General features: G+C 43.9%; 1 protein-coding gene across 3 annotated transcripts in view; it reads right to left on the reverse strand.

Annotated features, from left to right (window-relative positions):
- Window positions 1-24,830, reverse strand: part of LOC107265678 (voltage-dependent calcium channel gamma-7 subunit) — a 62,450-nt gene that overhangs the window by 7,644 nt on the left and 29,976 nt on the right. For all 3 annotated transcript variants that reach the window (XM_015735383.2, XM_025082821.1, XM_025082822.1), the window contains one exon: window positions 4,345-4,437. In XM_015735383.2, the coding sequence (XP_015590869.1) occupies window positions 4,345-4,437 (93 nt within the window). The remainder of the gene's footprint in view (window positions 1-4,344; window positions 4,438-24,830) is intronic.

Here is a 24,830-nt window from a genome sequence, read left to right on the forward strand (position 1 = left end):
ATCCAGTTGCGTTTGCTGATTTTACGCGACCCCAAAGATCAGCACCTACGGTTGCGTTTCTCGATTTTACGCGTCCCCAAAAATCGACAGGATCCGTTAAGCTATCGCCTCGTCCGATAGGTTCCGTCAGAGCTCTCGTTCTTGGTGGAGTTGGGCCTGTTCCATCCCAACTCCCAGTTTATACCGACTCGTCAGTTCCCGGTGAAAAAAGAATTGGCTGGCGCCCGCCTGGCTTGCGGATGCACGAACGACGGGTGGACGGCCGACGGTAACGTAGGTTGGTTCTTGAAGATAGTCGTATGTTTTGCAATCGGTGTCGAGTCATCAGTTAAAAGAATTACGTTACAATATATCAGGGTCATATACATACACATATATATAACCTACTTTGACAAAATAACTTAACCTTATTTGGTTCGAATTGTACACAGTGGAACTTTAACGAGTTCACGATGAATCCTGATTTTCCAAGCAAAATACCGGTTACGTGTGACGTCATTGGTCCCAGAAAGAGGTCGAGGACAGATTTTCTAAAAACGAGTTCAGTCCCAAAGGACCCAAGTAGCTGTCACTGTAATCTTTTTACATCTCAAGTCAGACTGTACATATGACTGTATAAATCGTTGCTGGCTGACAAGTGAATAAATAAATAAAATTGTTTGAAAATAATAAAAAAACTAAAATATCCACGAGATTTCAATTCTCCCGTCATTTTTTTTAACACTCACTCCGAATCTCGAATTTAATATTTTTCTGTGCTGTGAATAATAGAAGCGGAACTACAGTCCCCTAGCTGCAGCCAGGTACACTTAGTGCAAATAAGCATTGACACTAGGTCATAAGTTAAGCCCCGATCTTCGGTTAAGTTTACAGAGGCCAATCCGTTAACTTAAGTTATGCGGTCGCAGAGACTGTACACGAAACAGGACGTGCTTTCCCGTGGATTCGGGAGCCTATATCGAAATTAGATATTTCGGGAGCACTTTTGAAGATCGTTGTATAACAATTTAAATTTTTATATCGATACCCAAAGTTCTATACAAACAGCAGCCAAGGGTGAGTCTGTTGAGTAAGTCGAATTACGGTCCACTGGGGTTCGACTAGATCTTGTGAAAAGCTGCTGAGTAACGTTTACACGATGACTCTAAGAAAGATTGAAAAAAAACCACCCTTAAAAGCTCCACACGAATTCATGTCAACTTTTACAGTGGATATCAAAATCCGTCACTGACGTTGGGTAAGGCTTGTCAAAGGTCACAGAAGGTGCAACGGGAATAATTGGACGGTACAAAAATGACGGGTTGCGGAAGAAGAAGAAGAATAAAGGGGTTCGCTAGTTGGCCAGATAAGGGTGGCTTTCAACTATATTGAAGTAGTTTCGCTTCTATACGGGTGCAGCTTGTTCTTGAGTTGTCTCTGTTCTTCAGCTTCTCATTCTGGTCTTGCCTGGGTCTCTCGGAACCAAAAAGCCAACCAATGGTACTAGGCTACCCTTCGTTAATTCAAGTTTAGCAGTTTAGAAAAAAAGCTCATCCGTACGATTCTCCAGGCTGACGCTAATTACTTTGGTTAATTGCCGTATTCAAAGGGTAAATCGGGGATAATTCGCCGGACCACCTTAAACCCTTCGAACACACATATAGATATCGTACTTTGACTAATACGACGGTAAAAAAGCAGATGCTGTACCGACGGAGAAATCTCTTTAAGTCACTCAAAACATTTTTCTCTTATGCAGCTCCAAAGCTCGACCCCACATTAAGGGTAGGTATTTTCCAACCGCTTAATTTAAAACCCTTAGCCCATACCTGACCATCCATTATCAAATTCTCCGTAAGTTTAAAAAATTAATATTTAATCATTAAAAATTCTCAAGATTCATTCTGTCTACGTAAACATTGCTTCGATCGACTCGACCAATTAGCACGTGCCGACAAGCAATCCGCATAACCCCTTAATCCCTTTCGCCAAAAGTTAAGAAAGTCACCGAAAAGCTTACTCGTGAAATTTCACCGGGACTGAAAGTAAATTCCAATTACGGTATCGGCACGTCTACCCAGCTTTATATATATCGTGCTCGCCATTCCGAAAGAAGTTTGGGCCAACGTTCCAAAAACCAAATCCCACGAGGAACGACTCTAGTCTCGTATTCTCAACGTGGGTTGGTTATATTCGCCGAAACTTCACCGAACTAAGTTGCCTAATTGGCAGCGCCAGGATAATTAATCTGGCCAATTTCTGCAATTTAGCTGTGCCCCCCCCCCAGGCATGGCGAGTCTGCTTAACGTTCTAGAGGAACAAGAGATCAGCTTTCGTAACGAGATCTCCATAGCATCCAGCCGTCTTAATTCTTAGACACATTATACATATATACACATATGTAACGTATGAACAGGGATGAAGCCAGTCTTTGATATCAGTACTAATTCTTACGACAACCCCTAACTAAATCCCGCTGTTGATTTAGTATTAAATCTGCGGTCGGTATCGCTTGCAACCCCTAATTCATAAGGGTAGGTACCATCTACGTATACATAATACAGGATCCCCAAATTGTTACAGCTAACGAGAGAATGTAGATGGCGATGGCTCTCGCATTACTTCCGGTTCCGTGGCTCCTCGTGAACGCGCGTAGCGTAGATTGATCGTCGGGACGCTATACGCCGATAAACTCAACCCGCCGAATATTATGTACGAGCGTATAAGGGGAGAGATCGGAGAGCGTCGGGACGCTCTCCGTCGATTATAATTCGCATAAGGTCTTAGAGAAATAAGGGTTGGAATATATGGGAAGCAGGGTAAGTGGATATAGATATTCCTCGTGCTCGGAGTGGCTCCATCTATCGGACTGTCATTCAACCCCTAAAATACACGTAACTGATACTAGAAAAGCGAACAGTGTCTCCAGGGATCTGGTAACGTTTCTGTTCGTTACACGATATTAGAGTCATAGGGTGATGTATGGTCTTGTACTAAAGGGGTTGTCTACCGGGTAACACCTAGTACCCGGGATGCTGACGTCAACGGAAGTTGCACGGTACCACAGTGTGCATGTACGGTTGTGTGCATGAAATACACCTCTGTCGCAGTAGCGTCGATCGGAACCCAGACCCTCGATCCGGGAGGTATGTGAAAAAAATATGAGTGTCACCCGTTAGATGCCTGTCGGACGGACAGCCGATAAATTTTTATGACTTTCCCTTCGTAGCAAGCACGTGATTGGCTCTCGTAGGCTGGACAACTAATCGGTCGGCTGGGAATATAACGATATATATGCTATATACGAGCTATGAATTACACAGAGTTAAGGGTAGTTTCTTTTTAAATTAGATGTTATCATTATTCTATAGAGAGATGCTGGGGGGGTGAAACAAATCGAAGAACCCTGATAACACTGTCCAGATGTATCTGCATATACCGCCGTCGATGGATATCCACACCCCCTAGCACCAGAGACAACTTGAAGTATATTGACAGTTCGATACGACAGGGATGATTCTCATTAACGAAGTGTCATTCGCGCTCCGTCCTCGCCTTTAGATTAATCGCAGGCATCTCGAGTAATCGAAGGCTCCGATATTGCGACCTGACACTGCAAATCCAAAGGCGTAGCCAAGCGCGTTATTCCGTCTCGAATCTATGGCACTCATGTGCTTATCGTTTTCGAATATTCAAGGGTTAAAAAAACTCTTTACGCGCGCAAAAAGTGACTGCCATAGAAATTTTGGAAAAAAAATAGATTTGGTTGCGAAATTGAATTTAGACTTGGACGACTTACGTTAATATTAATTTCGGATTGGAACGGGAGTTACCGATCGCGAGACAATTTTTTTCGGGTGCGGACGCCAATGAAACTTTCGTACCGGATCCCCATCGCTTCGATAACAGTGGCGTAGCATACTGTATTATTTTTTTTAATCGATTGCTATAGGAGCGAACGCTGCAGGTACTGGGAAGAATCGAAGGATTTCATGTGGGGATCAGATTGACTTTCAGCAGTCCTGATTGGAACGCTCTTAAGATTAACGAGGATGTGACACGGTGTCTAACCTGACCCGAGCCAACCTACCCTCCGCACTACAGGTCAGTATAATTTGCACGTGGCTCCATCAGTAGACTTGTTTGCCTGGACATTGTCCAATCAGTGAACAAACTTGGGTCCACTTAACCGATCGATCCACGAAGACTAACTGGAGTGAAATTGGCTGGCGGGATGGGAAGGATGGGACTGGAGGAAGGGATGCTGTTTTAATCATTTTGGAAAATTTATTTTATCAATGATAAATTTGATCGGTAGATCGATCGCCGATCGATTTAAATTTATAATAATAATCATATACTCACATGGTATCGCCATCGTCGAATCGCTCGGATCCGGACTGTATTCCTCATTTGGAAAATAATCGATACTCGAACACTCGTATTCCATACGCGAACCTGTAATCAAAGGGAGATCTAATGAGCGTGTAAATTATATCATTGAATCCATAATCAATTCGCTCTTGTGACGTGGTACGTGAAATGAAACTTTTTTTTTTAATTTCAGCAGCGGCCAGAAGAAAATGCCTGGTTTCTCTTAGGCTACCGCGCGGAAGACCGAGAAAAAGTTCTTCGGACGAGTCTGGGTATTGTGATGGCCGATAAAAAAGAATCGGGAGGTTAAAGTGGAGAAGGGGTTAGCGGTTAAAGGATAGAGGTCAGAGATAAAGTAAAGCGCAATAAAGGCGGATCAAAAATCGCTTACTGCGGATTCCCCTGGACCGGAAATAATCGAATGAGAGGGAGATGCTCTTCTCGGCTACTTTTTTTATCTGCTTGGGTATCGTTTCGTCTTTATCCTTGGTCGGCTCTCTCTCTCTCTCTCTCTCTCTCACTCACACACAACGCACTTATACGATGTAAAAATTATCTTTCTACAAGTTGGAGTTCGGATCCTTACGGGTGGGTGGGGCTTCAATGAGGAGAACTACCCTCTCAAGGGTTCACCCCCTCGAAACGCTCTCCGGAGACAATAAAGGCCATAAAGTCAATCGTGCGGAACTATTAAGAGGAATTTTTCTTTCCATTTCCAAGTTCCGCCGTTGAAAATAAATGTGGCGAGGGAGGGAAAAGCGAAGCAGGAGAGTTCGAAGTCAGGTCAGATTGCACCGATCCTACGTAGAATCGAGGGACTTTTAATTCGAATGGCAACGCGAAGCGAAAGGCTTACTGTGAAATGTAAATTCGATTCCAGCAATAGGCAATGATCATTCTGTTATAGATATTGGGATTAGATAGCACGTGGACAGATACAGCGCTGATGCAATTGGATAGCTAATAGGGCGTAATAGAAATTCCCAATAGGCCAGAGGAGCATTCGGGCCAAGAGTCGATTAGCCGATAGTACCGAGCAGAGGTCGTGGGAGTAATCGCGTGGAATTTGGAGGAAAACAAAAAAAGGATTCTTACATCCTGTAATACCGCAAGAAGAAATACCGGCGATATCTGTGCTCGGTTCAGATAAATCGGTAACGCCATTCTCTACCCAGCATCCATTTGAATACAAACAGCTTTTCTTCCCTCATCCGTGCCTCTATAAATCATTCCGGCTCTATTAACGACGTCATTTCCGGTGCCCTACTCGTCCTTCTGCCTTGGAACTTTGCCCCCTTACCCTACCGTCCCTCGTACCTTTCTCCTATCGCCAGAATCCACCCTCTACGTCATCCCACGGATCATTCCCCCTCAACGACACGTCGAAAACTTTCGTTCCTACGACCGGGACATTTGTCAACGTTTGAATTCCAAACCTTTTAAATTATCGGCGGACGCATTCGGCTTGTTTTTATTACGAGGGTTGCGCCTCGAATCCTCGAACCTACCCCCGGCCACTTTCTTCGGGCACGTTTCCCGGCTCCATCGAACAGGGGTGGGATTTCATTCTGGGGGGTGGAAGGACGACGGAGGGTTATTGGCAATCTTAACGTCGCTATGGGGACAAATTGTTATGGATTTTACAAATTTTTTCTGTAATATTTATTTAACAATGCACTTTTATTATCATTACGCTGGCTCCAGTGACGTCGCTGGTTTAGATCTGTAGCCTCCTTTGTTATCTACTACGCAATATTTTTTCTATGGGCCAAACATCCCTTAGCTAAATTTATCATTGGCAATGGTATCCTGTCAATGCTAATCAATGGTAATCAATAAATTTTCATTTATCTACCATTAGTCATCTTTGATGTTTTTTGACAAAAAACCATTGCTGATGGTACATTTTTCTGAGGGGCATCCTTTTTTTTGTTTTTTAATCATATTACAAAAGGACCAATCTCCAATGAACGAAATAATTTTTTTTTCATCTCTATAAAATATATCATACGTCCTAATTAGTCACGAGGCAGAGAAATCTCAAAGGGAAAAGGGTGTCGCCATCTTCCTTCATGATGATCCTTACGACTTAATAAATATCACCTTACATAGAAACCCCTCTCATTATTCTTCACTATGAAAAAGCTTAGCCAGTCCGGTGACGTCAGTATGCGATACAGTAGCTTCCGTCAAAACAGCAGCACTTCCGGTTATTGGTGGCAGAGAACGTGCTGCCGAATTCGGACACCCTTAGAGCGAAGCTTCCTTCGCCACGTTACCGGAGGAGCAAAAATTCCATGTCTACCTCACAGGTCCAGTATAGTTACACAGAGGGTTGAGACAAAGGGTGCGATCGAAGAAGGGGAAATAGAAAGAACGAAGAAAAAGAAAAAGTAGGATTGAAAGTTGGATATTTCTATAGCGATAAAAGTGCCGATGGTTTTTCCTCTCTATTGTAGGTCTCCATGCTTGGAACCCTTCGAAAGATTATGGTCTGGGTTCTAGGTTCAATACCTTTCGCTGCCCTTGGGATATCAAGCATACCAACCCTTAGTGAAAGCCACTCTTTGAAGTCTGAGCACGATTTTTTTTCTCCTGAAACTGAAATACAGTGCGGCACGATATTGCCTACAGTCTTTGCACGTTAAACGAATCGCTGTTTACGTGATGTGAGAATCCGGACTTTTTCTTTTTTTTCGCAAAGACTGCACCTCCAGTCTTCCATAAGGGCTGGAAGCTTCTGAATTTTAACGTCAGAGGGTGCCGTTTGGCGTCCTCGCTCGAAAATCTCATTCTTCCTACTTAGTTTGGGTAACTGGAAATGGGGCTATGGGCCAACGGGACTTCCGGATAAGCAGTGCAATGGGGGTTGTTTAGCATTCACGGCACCCTCGGGTGATACATCACGACCCCTAACTGCTATCTTTTGTCCCATCGTCAACGGTAACACCACGACGGCGTACGTCTTGGTTTCTCTCCTTTCCGTGATACTCCTGAGATGAAATTGCCATGGGCTGTAGGTACTCGTGTGATATTACCGGAAGTGTCAAGGCTTTATAGGGTAGCGACTTCCGGAACGGGATATGGCTAAGGAAATGGGTAGCAGCAGTGCCATCTGATGATCATTCGTGGCGTTTGCATCTTTACAATATTAATCGACTCCAGTAGGACGTTTCACTGTCTACCGTTAATGGTATTCATATACCGTGCGATTCATTCGGACGGAAACGTATGAAACTAAATCCAATAGATGAAAGTCGATTCTTCTGATACGTGCAATCGTCCTACCGCATATAATTCTGTGTCTTATCAATTCCATCGTACGACTTTCTCGTTAAATGAAACTGAAAAATTTTATTTTCCACGTAATTTCACACTTCCCCGAATAATCGAGCGAGAAGCTCTTGGGAACTCAGTAGGTAAAGAAGAAACCCTTAAAAAATATCATTCCCCGATTCGAATAAGTGCGTCATTTATAATGTCAAAAAAAAAATGGGGAAAAAAAGGCATTTTCAAAATTTACAAAATTCCTCTCTCCAGTAACCATTTCTCCGACCTACGAAATCCACAAATATCCTAGATATAAAATAATTATATTCGAACGTCAATTTGACAGCTGTCATCCGATCGCAATAATTTATAAAAAATATTTGAATATCTCTTGCCTATATACAAAATACGAAAAACTTTCGAATTCTTAATCACCCTTAAATATTCCAGCGAGCACAGGTCATTACTAAGGGTGGAAGCACCTGCCACTCAGGGTAGCTGGGTGCTGATAAGAAATGTCTGACAAGCAGAATCAATCATGATCCCGGCGTTGGCATTAGCAATGGGTTTTCCAGCACAGGCGTCCCACCCATCTAGTCTGTGAGAAACGGGAGGAAGAAACACACGCTGCTATAACGCTAAGGGATGACGGCAAGGTCTGTAGCTGTCGGGGGGTAAATGGGAAGAAACTCACGTAGCCCTTTAATTGGCTCACGTTTAGCTCCCAGCGAGCCAGCGGAATAGTAATAGCCACAACTGGCCTCTCCGACAACAGAGCAAGGGTGGTATTCGCGCGTTTCACTGGAAAGACTTGGGCAACCCTTAGCTAAGGGTGGTATCCATGTATCGGAAGACTTATTCGACAGTCGTTGTATCACCACCCTTAGAGAATTACATTCGAGGGCGTCGTCGCTTGAAATACTATTATTTCACCCCCCCCCCCCCCCCCCCCCCCCCCCCCCCCCCCCCCCCCCCCCCCCCCCCCCCCCCCCCCCCCCCCCCCCCCCCCCCCCCCCCCCCCCCCCCCCCCCCCCCCCCCCCCCCCCCCCCCCCCCCCCCCCCCCCCCCCCCCCCCCCCCCCCCCCCCCCCCCCCCCCCCCCCCCCCCCCCCCCCCCCCCCCCCCCCCCCCCCCCCCCCCCCCCCCCCCCCCCCCCCCCCCCCCCCCCCCCCCCCCCCCCCCCCCCCCCCCCCCCCCCCCCCCCCCCCCCCCCCCCCCCCCCCCCCCCCCCCCCCCCCCCCCCCCCCCCCCCCCCCCCCCCCCCCGGATTGAAGCCGATTGAACAGCCCTTAAAATAGATAACTGATCAATCAACCCTTGAAAATAAGCTTCGCAACGACGAACTATCCACGTAAATGAATTTTAGGGGGGATTTCTGGAAAACTGATTTCGGAATTCATCTCGCGTGTTTCAAACGTAACGGAGGGTGAAATCTTGTCGGGGAAGGAAAAGAAGAGCGACGGGAAGTCGAAAGGAAATTTGCCATTTCCTTAGAATTCGTGTTTCCCTTAAGCATCGGGCGGGAATGGGAGGCTCTAAGGGATGAAGGAGCCTGATATCACGCGAAAGCAATTAAAAGACAATATAACAAGGACCACTCGGTCTTCGGTAGTGGATAGAGAGTAACGATCGATCGGCAGCTAGGAATTTAATTAAATCACTAATTTTATTGGCGACGGATACGCCGAGTTTAATTGCTCCCGACTCGAAACCCCCCCTTGTTCGATCTTCGAATGTCAACCGGAAGGAGACGAAGGAGTTGTTAGTCTTTTGTCAAGGGTCTCGTCCGATCCTACCTCAAATTAGCTTCTCAGCCATTTGTCGTTCCTACGACTATTCTATTTTCTTAATGTTGCGTCAATTACTGGAGGATTGGAAATACTTTGACACACTGTATGTATATATTTATATATTTTTTCTTAAAGAAGAAAGAGCGTTCAGGATATTATATTCGTTTTAAAGTTAGCGACGAAATTCCCTTTACGGAGGATATTGCTTGCATTAGCTTTCATTTTATAAAAGTTTAAACCCCTGGAAAACGCCGACACGAAGATGCGTTGGTTATGAAGGTTATCATCGAGGAAGAACTGATAAAGATAAATAAAAACGTAAGGTAAGGCTAGGTTTGTCGAATGAGAAATTTAATTTACTGTAAAAAATGAAGAAAATACTTTGAAACGTTTTCGCGACAAGAGACAGCGTGATTCTGATGAATATTTTCATCAAAGTAATGTAAACGTTTGTCGTCGTATGCATGAAGATAATTAAAGTTAATTAAACCGGTAATTATATGAGTCTACGAAAGACGATGAAAAAAAATTTGGAAAAATAACGTAAAGCGAAAATCCCAAATGAGAGCGTGGGAAATTTAAATAAATACAATGTTTATTTCATGTATCGTGGGGGGGTGCATTTTAGTAGACGAAAAAAGAAAGAAAAAATTAAATTTGAACACAAGGGGTTGCTTCTGTATCCTGTCTGTAGAATGCGAGAGTAGAGTCGTAGCTATACGTGGGTAGAACTGTACGAAATGTTGGGGAGGGACGTTTTACAGCAAGTGCGAGTTAGGAGTTTTGTTATATTAAACAAACCCCCTGTCGTTGTAGGGTGTTCTGGGGGTGATGGTCTTATTAGGAAATTTCAAGGCTTACACGTACAGGCCGTTTTGAGGTCTGAGACTGGCAACAACGGCGGCGGTATACTTAGGGCAGATAGTACCTAAGCGTCACTGTAGAGGCGCTGCGAATTAAAAGAGAGCGCCAAGCCACGAAGAGTTCAAGTCACTATCGTAAAAAGAAATAGCAGGCAACCATAACGTGCAATCTGAAAATGTCCCGATAGGATCTAGTGGAGGTTACGGTAATTAAATGGAAAAAAAAGAAATATAATATATTGGGACAATCTAAAATTGAAATTTTTGAAAAGTAAAATACGAAAAAACATGATCCAGCGAACAGAAGAGTTTTAAAGAACAATATTTATATTATTGATTTATAATTAAAGCTCCCGGGGCCTCCCATCGAAAGGGCGAAGACTGGGATGAATATTTTTAATTAACCGAATAACTTCGCAGACTTGCAAAAATGTCGGAGACCCACCAGAAAGGGTGGACGTAAAAAGAAATGAAAAATTTCAAGAGAAAAGAATCGCCAACCACCTTCGTATATTTCATTCTACCAAGATCCTCAGGATCAAAGATGTCCTTGGTATTGTTTTTCATTTGAAATTTTGACTTTCGACAATCTCGCCATTATAAACTTGTCCACCCGTCATCTCTCTCAGGAATCGTTCCCCATTATCCACCCCGTGGGTTCTTTCGCACGCGTCGGTGTTTCGTAACAGAAAATATTCCATTGGCAAAGGGTGAACGAGTCCAACAAAGGGGGGTGGATTCGAGGCATAGAGTAAAGCAACAAGGCTGCGACCTGAAACCACACAAACAGTCTTTAACGACCCTGTTCAGCTCCAAATTTAAATGGGTTCTTTGTAACCCTGAATTCAAAACCGTTTTAAATTACATTCCTTGTGATTCCGGATAATGAGCAGCCCGTATCCCACAATAGAAGCAGTCACGAAAACGCCCTACGACTTCCCTGCTATAAACTCCGTGTTAACCAAATTCAAAATGAAAAAAAAAAAAAATCGTCGAAACTATCAAAGACCGTAATCACGGTACGAAGGAATTGCACTTCCGGTTCGAGTTGACCAAAGATACCCCAAGTATTGAAAGTCGCATCTAAATTGGTCCAATATATAAATACTTATAGTATAAATACTTTGACGTATTTACAATCCTCTCATCCCTTATTGATTTACTCTTGGCCATATATCCATCTCCACCCCTATTTACATCCCCACTATCAACATACTGAACTTTCTCTCGGCGAGAAGCTGGTATCGCGCCCCCATGTAGCAGGGTATCACAGAGCCTATAAAGTTGACAAGGGATACGCGGTATGCATGTACCGGGTGACTTTCTTTATTCAGGAAGGAGAAGGGATGCTGCGGCGAGCAACTTCAAAGGCTCGCTTTACACTCGCGTTACCTACCCCCCCACGAAAACCCAGGATACGGAAGGGAAGAGCGACGGCACACGCAGCTGTAGTCTATATACCGGGTGACTATAGGGAATATAGGGTGCGCCTGGGGATGCGTCCTAATGCCTTCAACGAGTACGTAATTAATTTTCAAAGTGGCCACCCTCGCGAGCCTCGTCAATGTCCCTAACGAAGCGTGCACGTCGAGCTCGTTGGACATGGAAGTCGCAGCGACGTATATATAATAAACTGCACCTGGGGATGACTTTTAGAAAAAAAAAAAAAAAAATCAAATTACTCTGAGACATGTAAAATTGCAAAAAAAACATCGTACACCCCGTTATTCGCGTCTCAGTGAAAGTAACGAAGCCAACCTTTCGCGCTCACCTTAAGTGACGAGTATTCGGTGTGAACGAACCTCAAAGGGTAGTTTTTCGAATAAGTCAAACGAGAGGTAAAAGTGAGTGTATTTGGGTGGAAAATAAATAAAAGCAACGCGTCGCGTAAACGTCCTAGGGGTCCACCAAAAGAAACCAAGTCCCTTGGCGTAGCCGATGTCGGGGGGAACAGTTGGCTCTATAAATATGTTGGACAGAGGAACAGCCGGACGACAAGGGGTGAGTCCACATCCGCAGAGAGAAGTGGAACAAACTTAACCCCTGAGCGCTAGAGCGTTGAAGCGCGTATTTACATTGTCGCCAGTCCTGCCCCCGCATGACTGGCCTCCCTGGCTCAATCGGCACAGGCACAACCCTTAAGAATTCAGAGGTGACACGTGCCACTGGATTTTTAACATATTTCTCTACCTCGTTACGCGATTTCGCGTCACTTCTGTTTGCACGACTTTTCGTCTCGGCCACCCTTAACGAGGTTATTATTTAAGGGATGAAGTCCTTATAAGAATATATTGTGTCTATATATATATATATATATATATATACATATATACACAGTCAACTTCATTACTTACTGCCCTGACACTTCGTTACGGGTAATTTGAGTAATAGGGGGCGCTGTTGACTGTATACCACTATTTTTTAGGTAACTACTCAAAACACTTTGCTAAACATATATACACAGTCAACTTCATTATGCACGACTTTTCGTCTCGGCCACCCTTAACGAGGTTATTATTTAAGGGATGAAGTCCTTATAAGAATATATTGTGTCTATATATATATATATATATATATATACATATATACACAGTCAACTTCATTACTTACTGCCCTGACACTTCGTTACGGGTAATTTGAGTAATAGGGGGCGCTGTTGACTGTATACCACTATTTTTTAGGTAACTACTCAAAACACTTTGCTAAACGCGTAACTTTTTATTGTGAGCACGGATTTACTTCGAGTATGTAGGTACGAAGGACTTGACACTAGGGTGTAATACGTTAGCCTAGTCTTTAATTAAAAACGCTCCGAGCGCATACCGTGTATGTCTATAGATGCTTAACGACCCACGTGGATACTTACATCACGTAACCTTATGCTCACTGCGCCGTAAAGCGTCTAAAAATCGTTGCCAAGAAAAGACGACTTTACAGCCATACCAAACGGGCGTACAAACTCGTAAAATAAGTATTTGCATTGGTCCAGGTCGAGGTTCAACGGGGTCAGCATGATATAGCGTGAGAAATAATATCGACGGGTACTATAGTACGTAGTACAGGGGATGGTTCGATTATACAATGTCTATTTAGTATCTGGCACTGGCCCGTAGCCCGTAAGGGTATTTTTTAGTCTAAAATTCGTTTTTTACATAAGTAAATATTGAGCATCGACGTGAATTATTATTAGCTCAATCGACAAGGCCGTATTTTGAGTGCCGAGGGATGGTGGGTAAAAAATTGGGAAAATTGAAGGAAAGTGGAAAAAAGGACAGAATTCAAAAGTGACTTCGGCGTCGTGCTACGTAGCCTTGAAAATTGGGTGACGGAAGATTTAAGGGATGCAAAGGATCGTACAGAAGGTTGAGGGTCGGTGTTCCTGGTAAGCGGGGTGAATGTCTGATGGTAGGAGGCGTTATTAAGGAGACAATTTGATTAATTCAAGCCTTAATGGAAACTAAGTGGCATTCATACCCCCTCTGCCCCTTGGCAGCTTCTTCGTCGGCTTTTGTCGTCATCGGCTCCGGAACTCGCCACGTGCGCAAATGGCTTCCTGGTTTTTGCATTAGCTTTTAATAGAGTTTTAATTTTCGTTAATTGAATCGCAAACCCTCGCTGGTTCTGAACCTGCCTTTAACTTCCAGTGGGTCTTGCGTCACCTACCGTGGCAAATAACACCCTTGAGAATGAAATTGGCCCTTGGGATTTAAGGGGTAGTAGTTATCTCTCTCTTGCATTCCCTGCCAGAGTCCCTTGTACGGACGACAAAAAACCATCAATTTTTTTCTCAACTTTTTTTAAATCTAAATCCACTCGGCATTAAAGCTCCGGCTGAAAGTCCAGCGACCATTGAAATTCATATAGTCGGACAGATAAGAATTCCGGGTCCCGACGAAAATTCCTACGGGAAAACCTTCGGCGGCCATTTCACGAGGTTGCTACAGCGGACGTTGTTGCAGTAAAATTTTTAAATCTTTTTCCGATTTATCGATTCGCTCCGGCCGATTCGCACGGATGCATTTTGAATGCAGCCAGTAAAGGGGATTATGCCTTTGGCCTTAGTAATGCCAGAGGGAGGGATGAAGAGGAAGATCAAAATGAAGATAGGGAGGCTGGGATTGCGTTGGCAAGCGTGGAATAGTCATTTCCGGTCCGCTCCGGAAGTCGAGTCGCATTGGGCTCCCATCAATATTACAGAATATTCTAGAATCCAATGAGACCCCCTCCATTAGCAACGTGACCAATTCCAATGGGATCGACACGAGGCGAAGCAAGGGTTGAATACTCGCTATGACGTAACGTAAAAGCCTGTTTCACCCTATTTCGTAGAATTCCAATTTATAACTAACTAGTTTGTTATGCCGTTGAATTTTGCAGTCAAGATTCACCACTCTGCGCGAGAAAAAAGATAATACAGTAGCGCGATGCAGGCACAACCCTTTTCTTGAGCACAGCAAGCGCTTAACGAGGGGTGAAACAAAAGCTATTGTCATTCGAGTTAATCCGGGATTAAGCAGCCCGAGGTCGGAGGGGATGTAAACGGAGGGGTGGAAATGGCGAAAAGGGTTGCTCGCAATGATACAAACACAAAGTATGGGCGTAAAGGGAAGCGCAACCCGAGCAACCCTTCTGTGGGTTTTCTCTCACTGCCGGAAATTAATTTGTGAATCCCATAAAGCAACGTAAGTCAACTCTTCTATCTACCTCTCTATTCTTAAAAAAAAAACCTTCTAGAAGCTTCTAGAAACTTCCAACTGCTTCTCTAACATTTGAGACCGATGTCGAAACAGTTGTCGGATTACTATGTTTCAACCTAATAAAATTTAATGAATTTGTACTTGGCCTCACCGCGCTTTATCGCACAGACAGACATGGCAGCCAACGTGAAGCACAAAAAAGGTTGAATGTAAAACAAATGGCTAGTAAGCATAGCAGAGCCACGAATGGCTAAATCATTTGGCTCTTTAATGGCGGAAGATATGAAAACTGTATATTCAACGAAAAACTTTCCAAACTTGCTAAAGTATTTCGATAAAGGCTTCCAATTAGGTGATAATTATTAATTTATTTATTAAAATCGTATCGTCGCGCCACAATGGCGACTTTCCAAACTACTGGAACACGGTATGCATTACGGGCTTTAGAAATTCTCAAATAGACTCAGTAGATAAACCCATTGTTACACAGACCGTGTAACCGAACAGTAAGAGTAGTGGACTTTTGGGATCGTGCGCTGGACATTAATTAATATTAGAAAAACTAATTATAACGAACGACCGCGGAGCAGCCGGAAACGGAAACAGTGCACGCTTAATTAGTATATTAAACGATCACGAGGCTTTATTACTGCAGACTTTACCCAGACTTTTCCCACTGCATTTTCATATAGTCATTTAAATCCGCGTGACGTCACGACCTTTGAATAAACGTCCTACCATACATTTGTTCACTCTAACCTAACCTTGATTTATGTAACAAGTGGCTACATATATACAACCTCCCTATATATAATTCTTTCAATAGAATTTTCATCCTGCCTATGAGTGGTTTCCGGTGCACCGGCTAACGAATAATTTCCTCGTTGTAGCTCCCAGATCGTCGTCCAGAATATTTCCATTCCCAAGCGAAGGTCCGCGAGCACCCCCTGGGCCCACCCTTACCTGAACCATCCAAAGCTTAGTGAATATTACCGACTAAATGCTGCCTACCCTCTCGACCCGACGCGAGTCGGCATCAAGCAAGTCTAAAAGTCCCGATAAAAAAGTGCAAGTAAACGTTGGAGCTAAAAAGACGCCAGCAACCCGGAAGCAGGTAGACGAAGATGAAAGAGTTCAGAAGCAGACAGCCATAATTTCTCTGAAGAAAAAGAGAAAAAAAAACCCCAAAAAATTCCTCGAACCTCCAAGTCCTTAGAAACAATAATCGATCTCCCGATCCTCTCGCAGAATCCTTGCCAATTTATTGATCTCGATCAATATCACGATCCCTCGTTAAGTTCTCCAATAACTCCAAAAAGGAAAAGAAAAAAAAACATTTCAATAAAACTTGAAAATCCCAGACGTTGTTTTAGCCTCTATAAGAACTTTAAATTAAGATTAATTTCTTCGCTCTTCCCAATATACCGTCCTTGCCCTACTATTTTACCCTCTGACCTCCCCTTATCATCCCCTCATCTCGCACGCAGCCTATCTCGCGCTCTGCCACAGCATTATCATCGCTTTTTCTCAAGCTACGTATATACCCACACACTCCCCTATTTTTCTTTTCTTTTCACTCTCTTTGAATAACAAAGCAGCTTTATAGATATTGATGCTGCGATGCTATACGTGACCGGCCAACCCGCTACGCCGTCTCTCTCTATCGCCCCCGGTTGCTCGCTGCTTTTTCTTTTCTTTCTCTTTCATCCCCATCACGTCCCCCGGTATCAGTATCAGTATCAGCGCTACTAGTATCATCCCCCGTGCCAGCCACCCAAGGAACCGCGCCTTACCCCTACCCTTACACGCTAATACACTCCACGCTGTATATACGTACATAACCTATACGCCAGCATGGCTTTCAGAGGCAGCTCTTAAGATATGGACCACAATGGATCCCGTATATTTACTCTGCCACCTAAACACTCGCAATCAGAACGAAAGGTCTTTGAACAATTTTCTTATCTCGTGAAACCATAATCATCTACCGCATCCGACTAAGTATCTCGTTAGACAATATCTAAGAAATAATCAGAGGATGATTAAAGAAATTAAAAAAAAAAATATTTCAATTTATATCTACAAATCGCATCTTTCGTACCTCCGAAGGTAAATGATCGGAATTTGATACAGCGCTGAGAAGATGAGCATGGGCGCTATACCATTACCTACAACAAATAAGGGTAGATTGTTGTAACCGGAAGCAGGGGAGTAACGTTACGCGCAACTTGCTCTCGTCGAGAGGCTCGAGGAGCAGCGTGTAGTATACCCATGCATATACGTACATGAAATATATATATATATATGTACATAAAAGGCAGATAGGGTGAATGTAAATAGGGGTAGTAACGTATGCATACGGTATACGCTTCGCAGGGTAGCAGAACTAAGGTAAACATCGGAAACGCGAGGCACACATTATCGGCGCGACTCTGGCTGGGGCAACGTGCGAACGATGCAAGAGGAGGAAGCCAGTAGGTAAATAGCCAGAATGAAATCGTGGGGTCCCTAGAACACCTTAGAAGATCCCTAGACGGAACCACGCCCCAGGAACTCGAGCGTTATTGCTGTTGCTGTTATATCGATGGCAGAGCCATAGTCGCTGGAAATACGTGAAATAGGGGTTAGACGGGCTAGACCGTCGAGATTCGTGGCAACTTCGGAGAAAGTATACGACGCTGATGCGTCGCGACACTTAGTATATATTTCTACCCCCATATCCAGCGTACATCTCGTGCTTGGAGCGGAAGTGGGCTGGGCCACGTAAGAATTTCCCGAGCATCCCGGCCGACTTCACGGGACTCCCGAAGATTCGGAGTACGCAGACATCGACCGTACCGGAAGTAGGAAGTTGAGGAAAGTAGCGCCCCTGTCGCGGAACGGCGTGACACGTCGCCTGGTAGATAAGGGATGTTTCGCGAAGGGTAGAAGACGGGACAGTTGGAATTTTTCAAACGGGACCCGTCTCCGATATCTTCGAGGGGATCCGTCTGGGGAGCGAAAGGAATGGAGTTGGCGGGGGGATGAAAAGCGGCAAAAATTTTAAGGGATGGCCGAGGGGGATGATCGAGTCGCGGAGGCTGGACGAGTTAAGACGGCGGTGTTGAAGGACGGGGTCGTATAAAGGGATATGCTAGGGGATGAATTCGGGGGTATATAGGGTCGAACGGGGGTTGGTTGACGTATAGTGGCCACCCTCTGCCAACCCCTTGGACCTTCCACTTTGCCGAACTTTGACGACGTAAACGGAACGACGGTCACTTCTTCACTGTCTACTCTTGGGTTCCGGCCGAACTCGACTCTATCCTCACCCTCGTCCGTGCCCGGGGGCCACCCCTATTTTTCTCCTTCGTCCCTTTCACTCTTCTCCAACGAGAGTCCGTTGGAGTCCACGGACTCATGCCTCATCTTTATCGCGAGTCGTTTCTCTTTTTTATGTAGTAACTCTCCACCACCCCTTTTCGTCCCTTTTCGTACCATCCCTTCTCTCCGTAGGACCAACCCTTTGCTATACCCACGTGGAATTTCATTTTTTCTTTTTTTTCGTCCTCGACCCAGCCTTGAAATATCGTTTTCGCCTGCCCCGGTTCCTCTTCTTCTCCATTGACGAATCTTTTTCAAAGTTTCGTTATTCTCGTCACAGTGTCGTTAAGTCGCCCGGAACGCTCCCTGTGCCACGTTACGACCACTTTCAGAATAACAAGAGTGATCCCATGAGATCACACTTCCGGTTAGGATCTTACGTATCAAACTGACGCCGGCAGCAATAGAAATGTACGTTGCTGAGTGCCGATGATGAATGATTGCTCAACTATTTTGGTTTTCGATGCAACGTTGCAAGACTGAAATCAGGACGTGGCAAAAATAGGGCTCTTATATGTATAAAGATCCAATGAAGATCCTGTATACGGAAATCATACCTGATTCAATGAGGTAGTTCATCGTACCAGGTTCAAAATCACAAGAATCACTTCACCTAGCTGAAAGGGTCAATCGGTCTGGAGATACAATGGGTTAAAAATGACTGGTATAGGGGTGAAGAAAGGGACCAGGAAGTTTTCCCAATATAAAAACGGTCGCTGTCTCTTCGTCCCTTTCTTTGGGGCATAAATACATAAAAAAAAGGGATCGAAGGGATCCTCCGCGTCCTAAGGGGAATCCCCGTGTCCAGTGGACCCATCATTTTCTACTGCATTGACCCGCTGGGCTCTGGATTACTTTATCTGTGAACCTTGACCTCCCTTTATCCTGTATTAAATGAAATATACTTATTTTGGTAATACGCGATGCGTGGAAACTTAATTCACTAAAATTATTCTTCCGAACACAATGTTGGCTAAACTGCACGAAGAATGGTTTACATCGAGAGCTCTACTGGATTTGGTCCCAAATCGACAATTTATTATCGGGAAAGAAATACTGCAGCTTTACTCCTTCTATATAATTCTCCAGGCACTTTTTTTTTTTATTTTCACGGTAACGTGCTAGGCACTTCCGGTTACTTCTGGCTACTTCGACTCCCTCTCGGCGCGCCATTCGTCTTTGAGACTATCGAATAGCCAGAAGGACTCTGCTTCAGGTTGCCGAAGTTTTGAACGGTTGTAAAACGACTTTTTTCCTTTTTTTTTGTAAAATCTAACAAGGTTTTCGAAATTTCGAAAAATAACGAAATCAATATAATTAAGTACCAGTCATGTCCTATGCTCTTGAGAATCAGCATCGTAAGCCTACACTGTTAAAAAAATCTGTGGTAAAATTCATAATCATGTGGAGGAAGCTCTTTTAACAGAAACCGTTTATAAAATTTCAAACACGCCATTGAACGTTAAATAACTTGTACATTAAAAGTGAAGTCATCGAACAGTAATATTACAATACAATATTGTAATTTTCAGTCCTAAATGTATGATTGCGTTACGGTTGATTGAAAATTCTTCAACCTCTTGTTAATAATCAGAGTCGAATATATTATATTCGCTAAACGCATAATAAAATTAATGCTTGATTACAAATTTTACAAAACAATGTACATTAATACTCATTTGCGTTACCTATATTCTAAATACTATATGCACCTATGTAGTAAGTTTCATCTTTTGTGTTGTAAATTTCTTAACTTTTTTAACAGTGTAGAATTAAAAACAAAAAAATCAGCTACCTTGCGTCTCAAAAGAAAAAATCAAATTCTGAAATCCCCCTAAAATTTACGAAAGCAGATTAAACGACTTTGAAAAATCCTTCGGAACTGCTTAAATTCTCGACGGGAAGAAAGTTCCTAGATTCTAAGAACGAAACGTCCTAATGTACAGTGTAATCAAGGAACGCAGTTGGTACACATGGAATTTCGAAAGAGACTATCCCAAAGCGCTCCAAGACCTGCTCCGTTAAGAGGAACTGAGTTAATTGGCCATATCGAAGTAGTAGGTACTTTTCTATACATACGAGTGAAACTTGGTAATTGCTACATTTTCGGAAAGTGCTTAAACTGTACATGCAGTTCATTTGTTCTATCGGTGCACTTATACCTACAGTGCTGGCACCATTTGCAACTGGTTAGAAATTTTGCTCTTTAATTTCCTCCCCATCACTCTCACTTGCACTTTGCATCCTCAGCCTCTTCCCACCTTCGCTCGGACTTCAGAAAATCGGAGACAGAATCGTTCGAAATTTCAATCCAGCTTGAATCCCAAATCAGATTCTACAGTCAACCAGACGCCGCTCCCTAGCAAATTTCACGTAACCCTTCGCCAAAATGTAAACTGGGTTAATTCCGTTACACGTTTCTCTTCCTGACAATTACAAAGTCCAAGGGTCCCTACTGCAGCGAACCATCTGGCGACTACGAGCTTCCACCTAGCCGACGTCATCTTGCCACCTTGCGGTTGACGGAATAGTAAATGATGGTTGTAAACTGGAGTAACTGTGGCTGTAACGACAGGGCAGGGAAGCTTAAATCGACTTTACAATGGACGATTGTCGCCAGTGTCCCTTCGCAAACTCCCTACGGTCTTATAAACGACCAACCTGCAAAGCCGAGGGCTTTATACCAAAATAGGTATATTCACTCCCTTCAGCCTGGATCCCGGCTTAGATGCTAAAGGTTGATACACACTGGCGACTAGTCTGAAAGCTCGCTCAAACCCTCCCGGAACTATGCAGCCTATGACAAACCAAAGTTCAGCAGTGAATGCACTGTGCCATAGTGTATTCGGTGCTTTGGAAGAGCGGCTTAAGGCCGGTCGATCTGATCCATCCCCCTGAAATTCAATGCGAAAGCCCTGGGAATTTTGAAGAATGCGATGAGTTTCTCAACCTCGATGTCAAAGCATCGCTACGCGTGTACGCGCCCTGAGGAAGCTGTTAATCCCTGGGAACAGGCTTGAAAAGGTGACGGCGTCTGGTTAGGGGGATGAAAAGGAGCGAAATCATATAAGGGTGGATCGTACCTTCAGGTTTAGCTACTTAAGGCTACCAACTTATTTAACGAATAAAAACAAAACTAAGGGTACGTTTAATTTAATTCTTTTGCATTGTAATACAACCCCTGTATTAATGCTATTTATTTTGTTTTATTTCATTCGGCAATACAAAATCCACCTTCTCATTGACGATATCAATTCTCTATAGAATTTCTATACACTACACCCCCCCCCCTCAACCCTTATCAGTATTTAATGTACGTATCACTTATTGTTACCGTATAGGTATACTTAGCAATGTAAATATTGAATGGGTGCATTCACAATGCTTAAGCAGCGGCAACTACAGGAAAGCTTACTATAGAATTTCCTCTTGTAAAGCCGAGAATCGATATAGGAAATCCTTTGTGTTTCTAATATTTTGCAATATATCTCTTTTGTTTATTGTCCTGGCACTCTTGTAATTTAACGTAAAGAAAAATAACAAAAGAACGGTGCAAGAACCAGTAGCAAGAATCCAGTAAAAATCCCTTCCGTCCCCTTGACTGTCAATGGTACGTCAGACCCCTCACCAGATGTCGCACCGCCTACAAATATTTGCATATACAAAATGCAAGGAAGTCAGGATGGAAATTGATTCGTGATTCCGAGGATACTGCAAGTACTGAAAAATTGGTATATATACAATATATATATTTAGAGAAACGAAGACATTTTATATAACTGTCAGTCGACTCGAAACGTCCTCAGACTTCTCCCATAAATTTTGCCTCGATCTAATGACATATAGTACCAGACGCTGCCGCCGGCGTCGCCTCTCTATAAGACCAAGTAAAAATCGCAATCGCGCAAATGGCTGTAAATTAGGTTTTAGCCTTGCCTAAATGCAATTTCGTTGTCGAAGAGGTTACAATATACGTTTTACGATGTCCCTGGCACTTTGCTCCCTCAAGACTTCCAGTATTGCATCCAGACTCCCTTGATCCCAGTTTCCGCTACCCCCCTCGGCCCATCCACTGTTCTTCGCGAGCTCTAACGTTTGGCAATCGTTCACCTTTTACTCGGCGCATTCCGGGTTTCGTAGTCGAGCATTTCTTTACTGCGCGTAGACTCCATCTCATTTGGAAGCCCTGTGCTGTGAAATCGAATGGAATTGAAAATCTACGACGTCAACGACCGCCTAGAGGGTAGCGAACGAATTAAAAGCCGATTTTATGCCGTTAGCTAGGAGGAAAAAAAATGTCTAGAGGCAGGAAGGGCGAGAAAGGCAGAGAGGATAAGGTAACTGTAGAAAATCTGGTATTAAAAAAAAACGACCCTTACTTAACGGAAGGTGTCCGACCCTCGATTGAAAAAAATAAAAAAAAAAAAAGGAATGACTATGAATCGAGGGTGAGATCGATGGGGTGACATAGAACGAGGTGAACTTAAGGGTAGGAAATGCTGCGACAGTGACAGGTATTACAAAGGCCTTCGAACTCAACGTCTAACCTGACAACCTCCGTGTAAAAGAGTCCCAGTAATTGATCAATAAAATGGGTAGGAGCATTCAGCATCGTTAAAGTCATACTCGTTAAAGAGATGCGACATGCTGGATACGGTCCAAGTATTAAAAATACGCTTGGGTAGTCAGGCCAGTAGCAGCGGCAATGATATTTATCGCAGCTATGACGCCGTCGTTATCGGCAATGGAGAAAACAACAAAGCGGTTCGATTATCATTCGTTAAAACATATATAATTCCGCGTCATTCGTCCGTTTCTTTTTCAATGGGTTCCGCAGTCACTGCCATCTTACGGCGAACCGCTCTGCAGTCCCGCACTTTATTCTGATTGCATCGCTCGGCCGCTAGAGGCGCCACCTTGTTCCTCGACGAAAATGGACGCTCAAATGAGACTCTCTTACGGTCGCGCCGTTATTCTAGAACTTTCTGGTTTGGAAAGACTCGTTATTCTCCGGGAGAAAAGTACCGACGGGAAACACGCTGGAAATCTGGAACCACGTAGAAGACAAGGATTGGGAGGATACGTCACTCGTTTCTGACAAGTTAAATTTTCTTCAGCCGAATACCCGAAACTGGGAATATTTGTGCGAGCATGGAATACGAAGGATTAACGTCGTCACTGTGACATTATGGTATGCTGATGCTATAGTGGTTACGGTGGATTTCTTTTTGGCGGGTAATTTAAAGCGTGTGGTGAAAAGGTGAATTTTCCGGACACAAGAGGGAAAAGAGATGAAAAAACGAAGAAGAGCGAAACGAAGAGACGAAGCCTGTGGAAGCGAGAGATACCATGCATATTTTTCCATTTCCAGGAGCTACGCAACGCGGTAGCTAGGAAAAATATTTTCTTTAAAAGCAGGGAAAACGCGAGAGGCGTCCCGACGCTGGAGAAAACATTGCTACTTTATGGGCAAAGGAAGACCAGGGAAGAATGTGCGGGAGCTACGAGGACCCCTGAAATGATCTTATGGAAATATTTTCACGATCTCGCGTTCCTTTCTCTTTGTCTTTATTCAAGTCCTACCGATCCCCTCTCCCTCCCCTTTATCCGACTTTACATTTACCCCTTTTACTTTCTCGTTCCTCGTTGTATATTCATGCGGAGCAAACACAACGGGCTGCAGGGACGATTATTTCAATTAAAATTTTCAGCTCCCCGAATTCTCGGCTGTACCGATAAAGTCGTTAAATACAAACGATACCGCGAAACACAACGTGCAATTTATTCGTTACTTCACAATGCTCGGAAATTGACTGCGATTCGATTGAATTATTAATATGAGCGCACGTTAATTGGTAATGCATTCAGCCGCTAATTAATTCTGAAAACCAGAGCGCTTTCTGTAATCTATCGTGGCGGATGAATTACTGAACAAAATCGCTGCCTGGTCCTACTTTGCGAATTACAAGAGAGACTTACTCGTTTTTCTCTCTCTCTCTCTCTCTCTCTCTCTCTCTCGCACTCGCGTGTCGAAGCGGCGTGCAAACACGGTAACAGGTTACTGCGCAAACGAATCAATAGGCCAACCAGCGATTTTAAAGGTGCACCCCGACAAAAGGCAATCACGGCACAGGACTGAGTCACCTTTCTTTTTTCTTTCTTTCTCTCTGTCTCCTTCCGTTCTCTCTCCGTCATCAAAGAGTATCTGCCCCTACTAGTTTTCCTCGACTCTCATTCGATAATCGCTCGCTAGATACACGATTCTTCGAACATCGCAATTCGATTTGGAAAATCTTGCTTAATGGCATAGTGCGCGCCCCAGGGTCGAATTTTATTAAAAAAAAATAAATCAACTCCCGAGGCCCATTTTATGGGCCTGTCGGACTGCTAATTAATTTCCTACCCACAACAGAAATTTGGCTAATGTACAAGGGCGGATATGCCTCAGTATTGTCGTTGAATTTAAAATCTATGAGCACCGCGTGGATTTGTGGT

The sequence above is a fragment of the Cephus cinctus genome, unplaced genomic scaffold (assembly GCF_000341935.2).
Source record: "Cephus cinctus unplaced genomic scaffold, Ccin1 Ccin1_scaffold0230, whole genome shotgun sequence".
Taxonomy (NCBI): Eukaryota; Metazoa; Arthropoda; class Insecta; order Hymenoptera; family Cephidae; genus Cephus; species Cephus cinctus.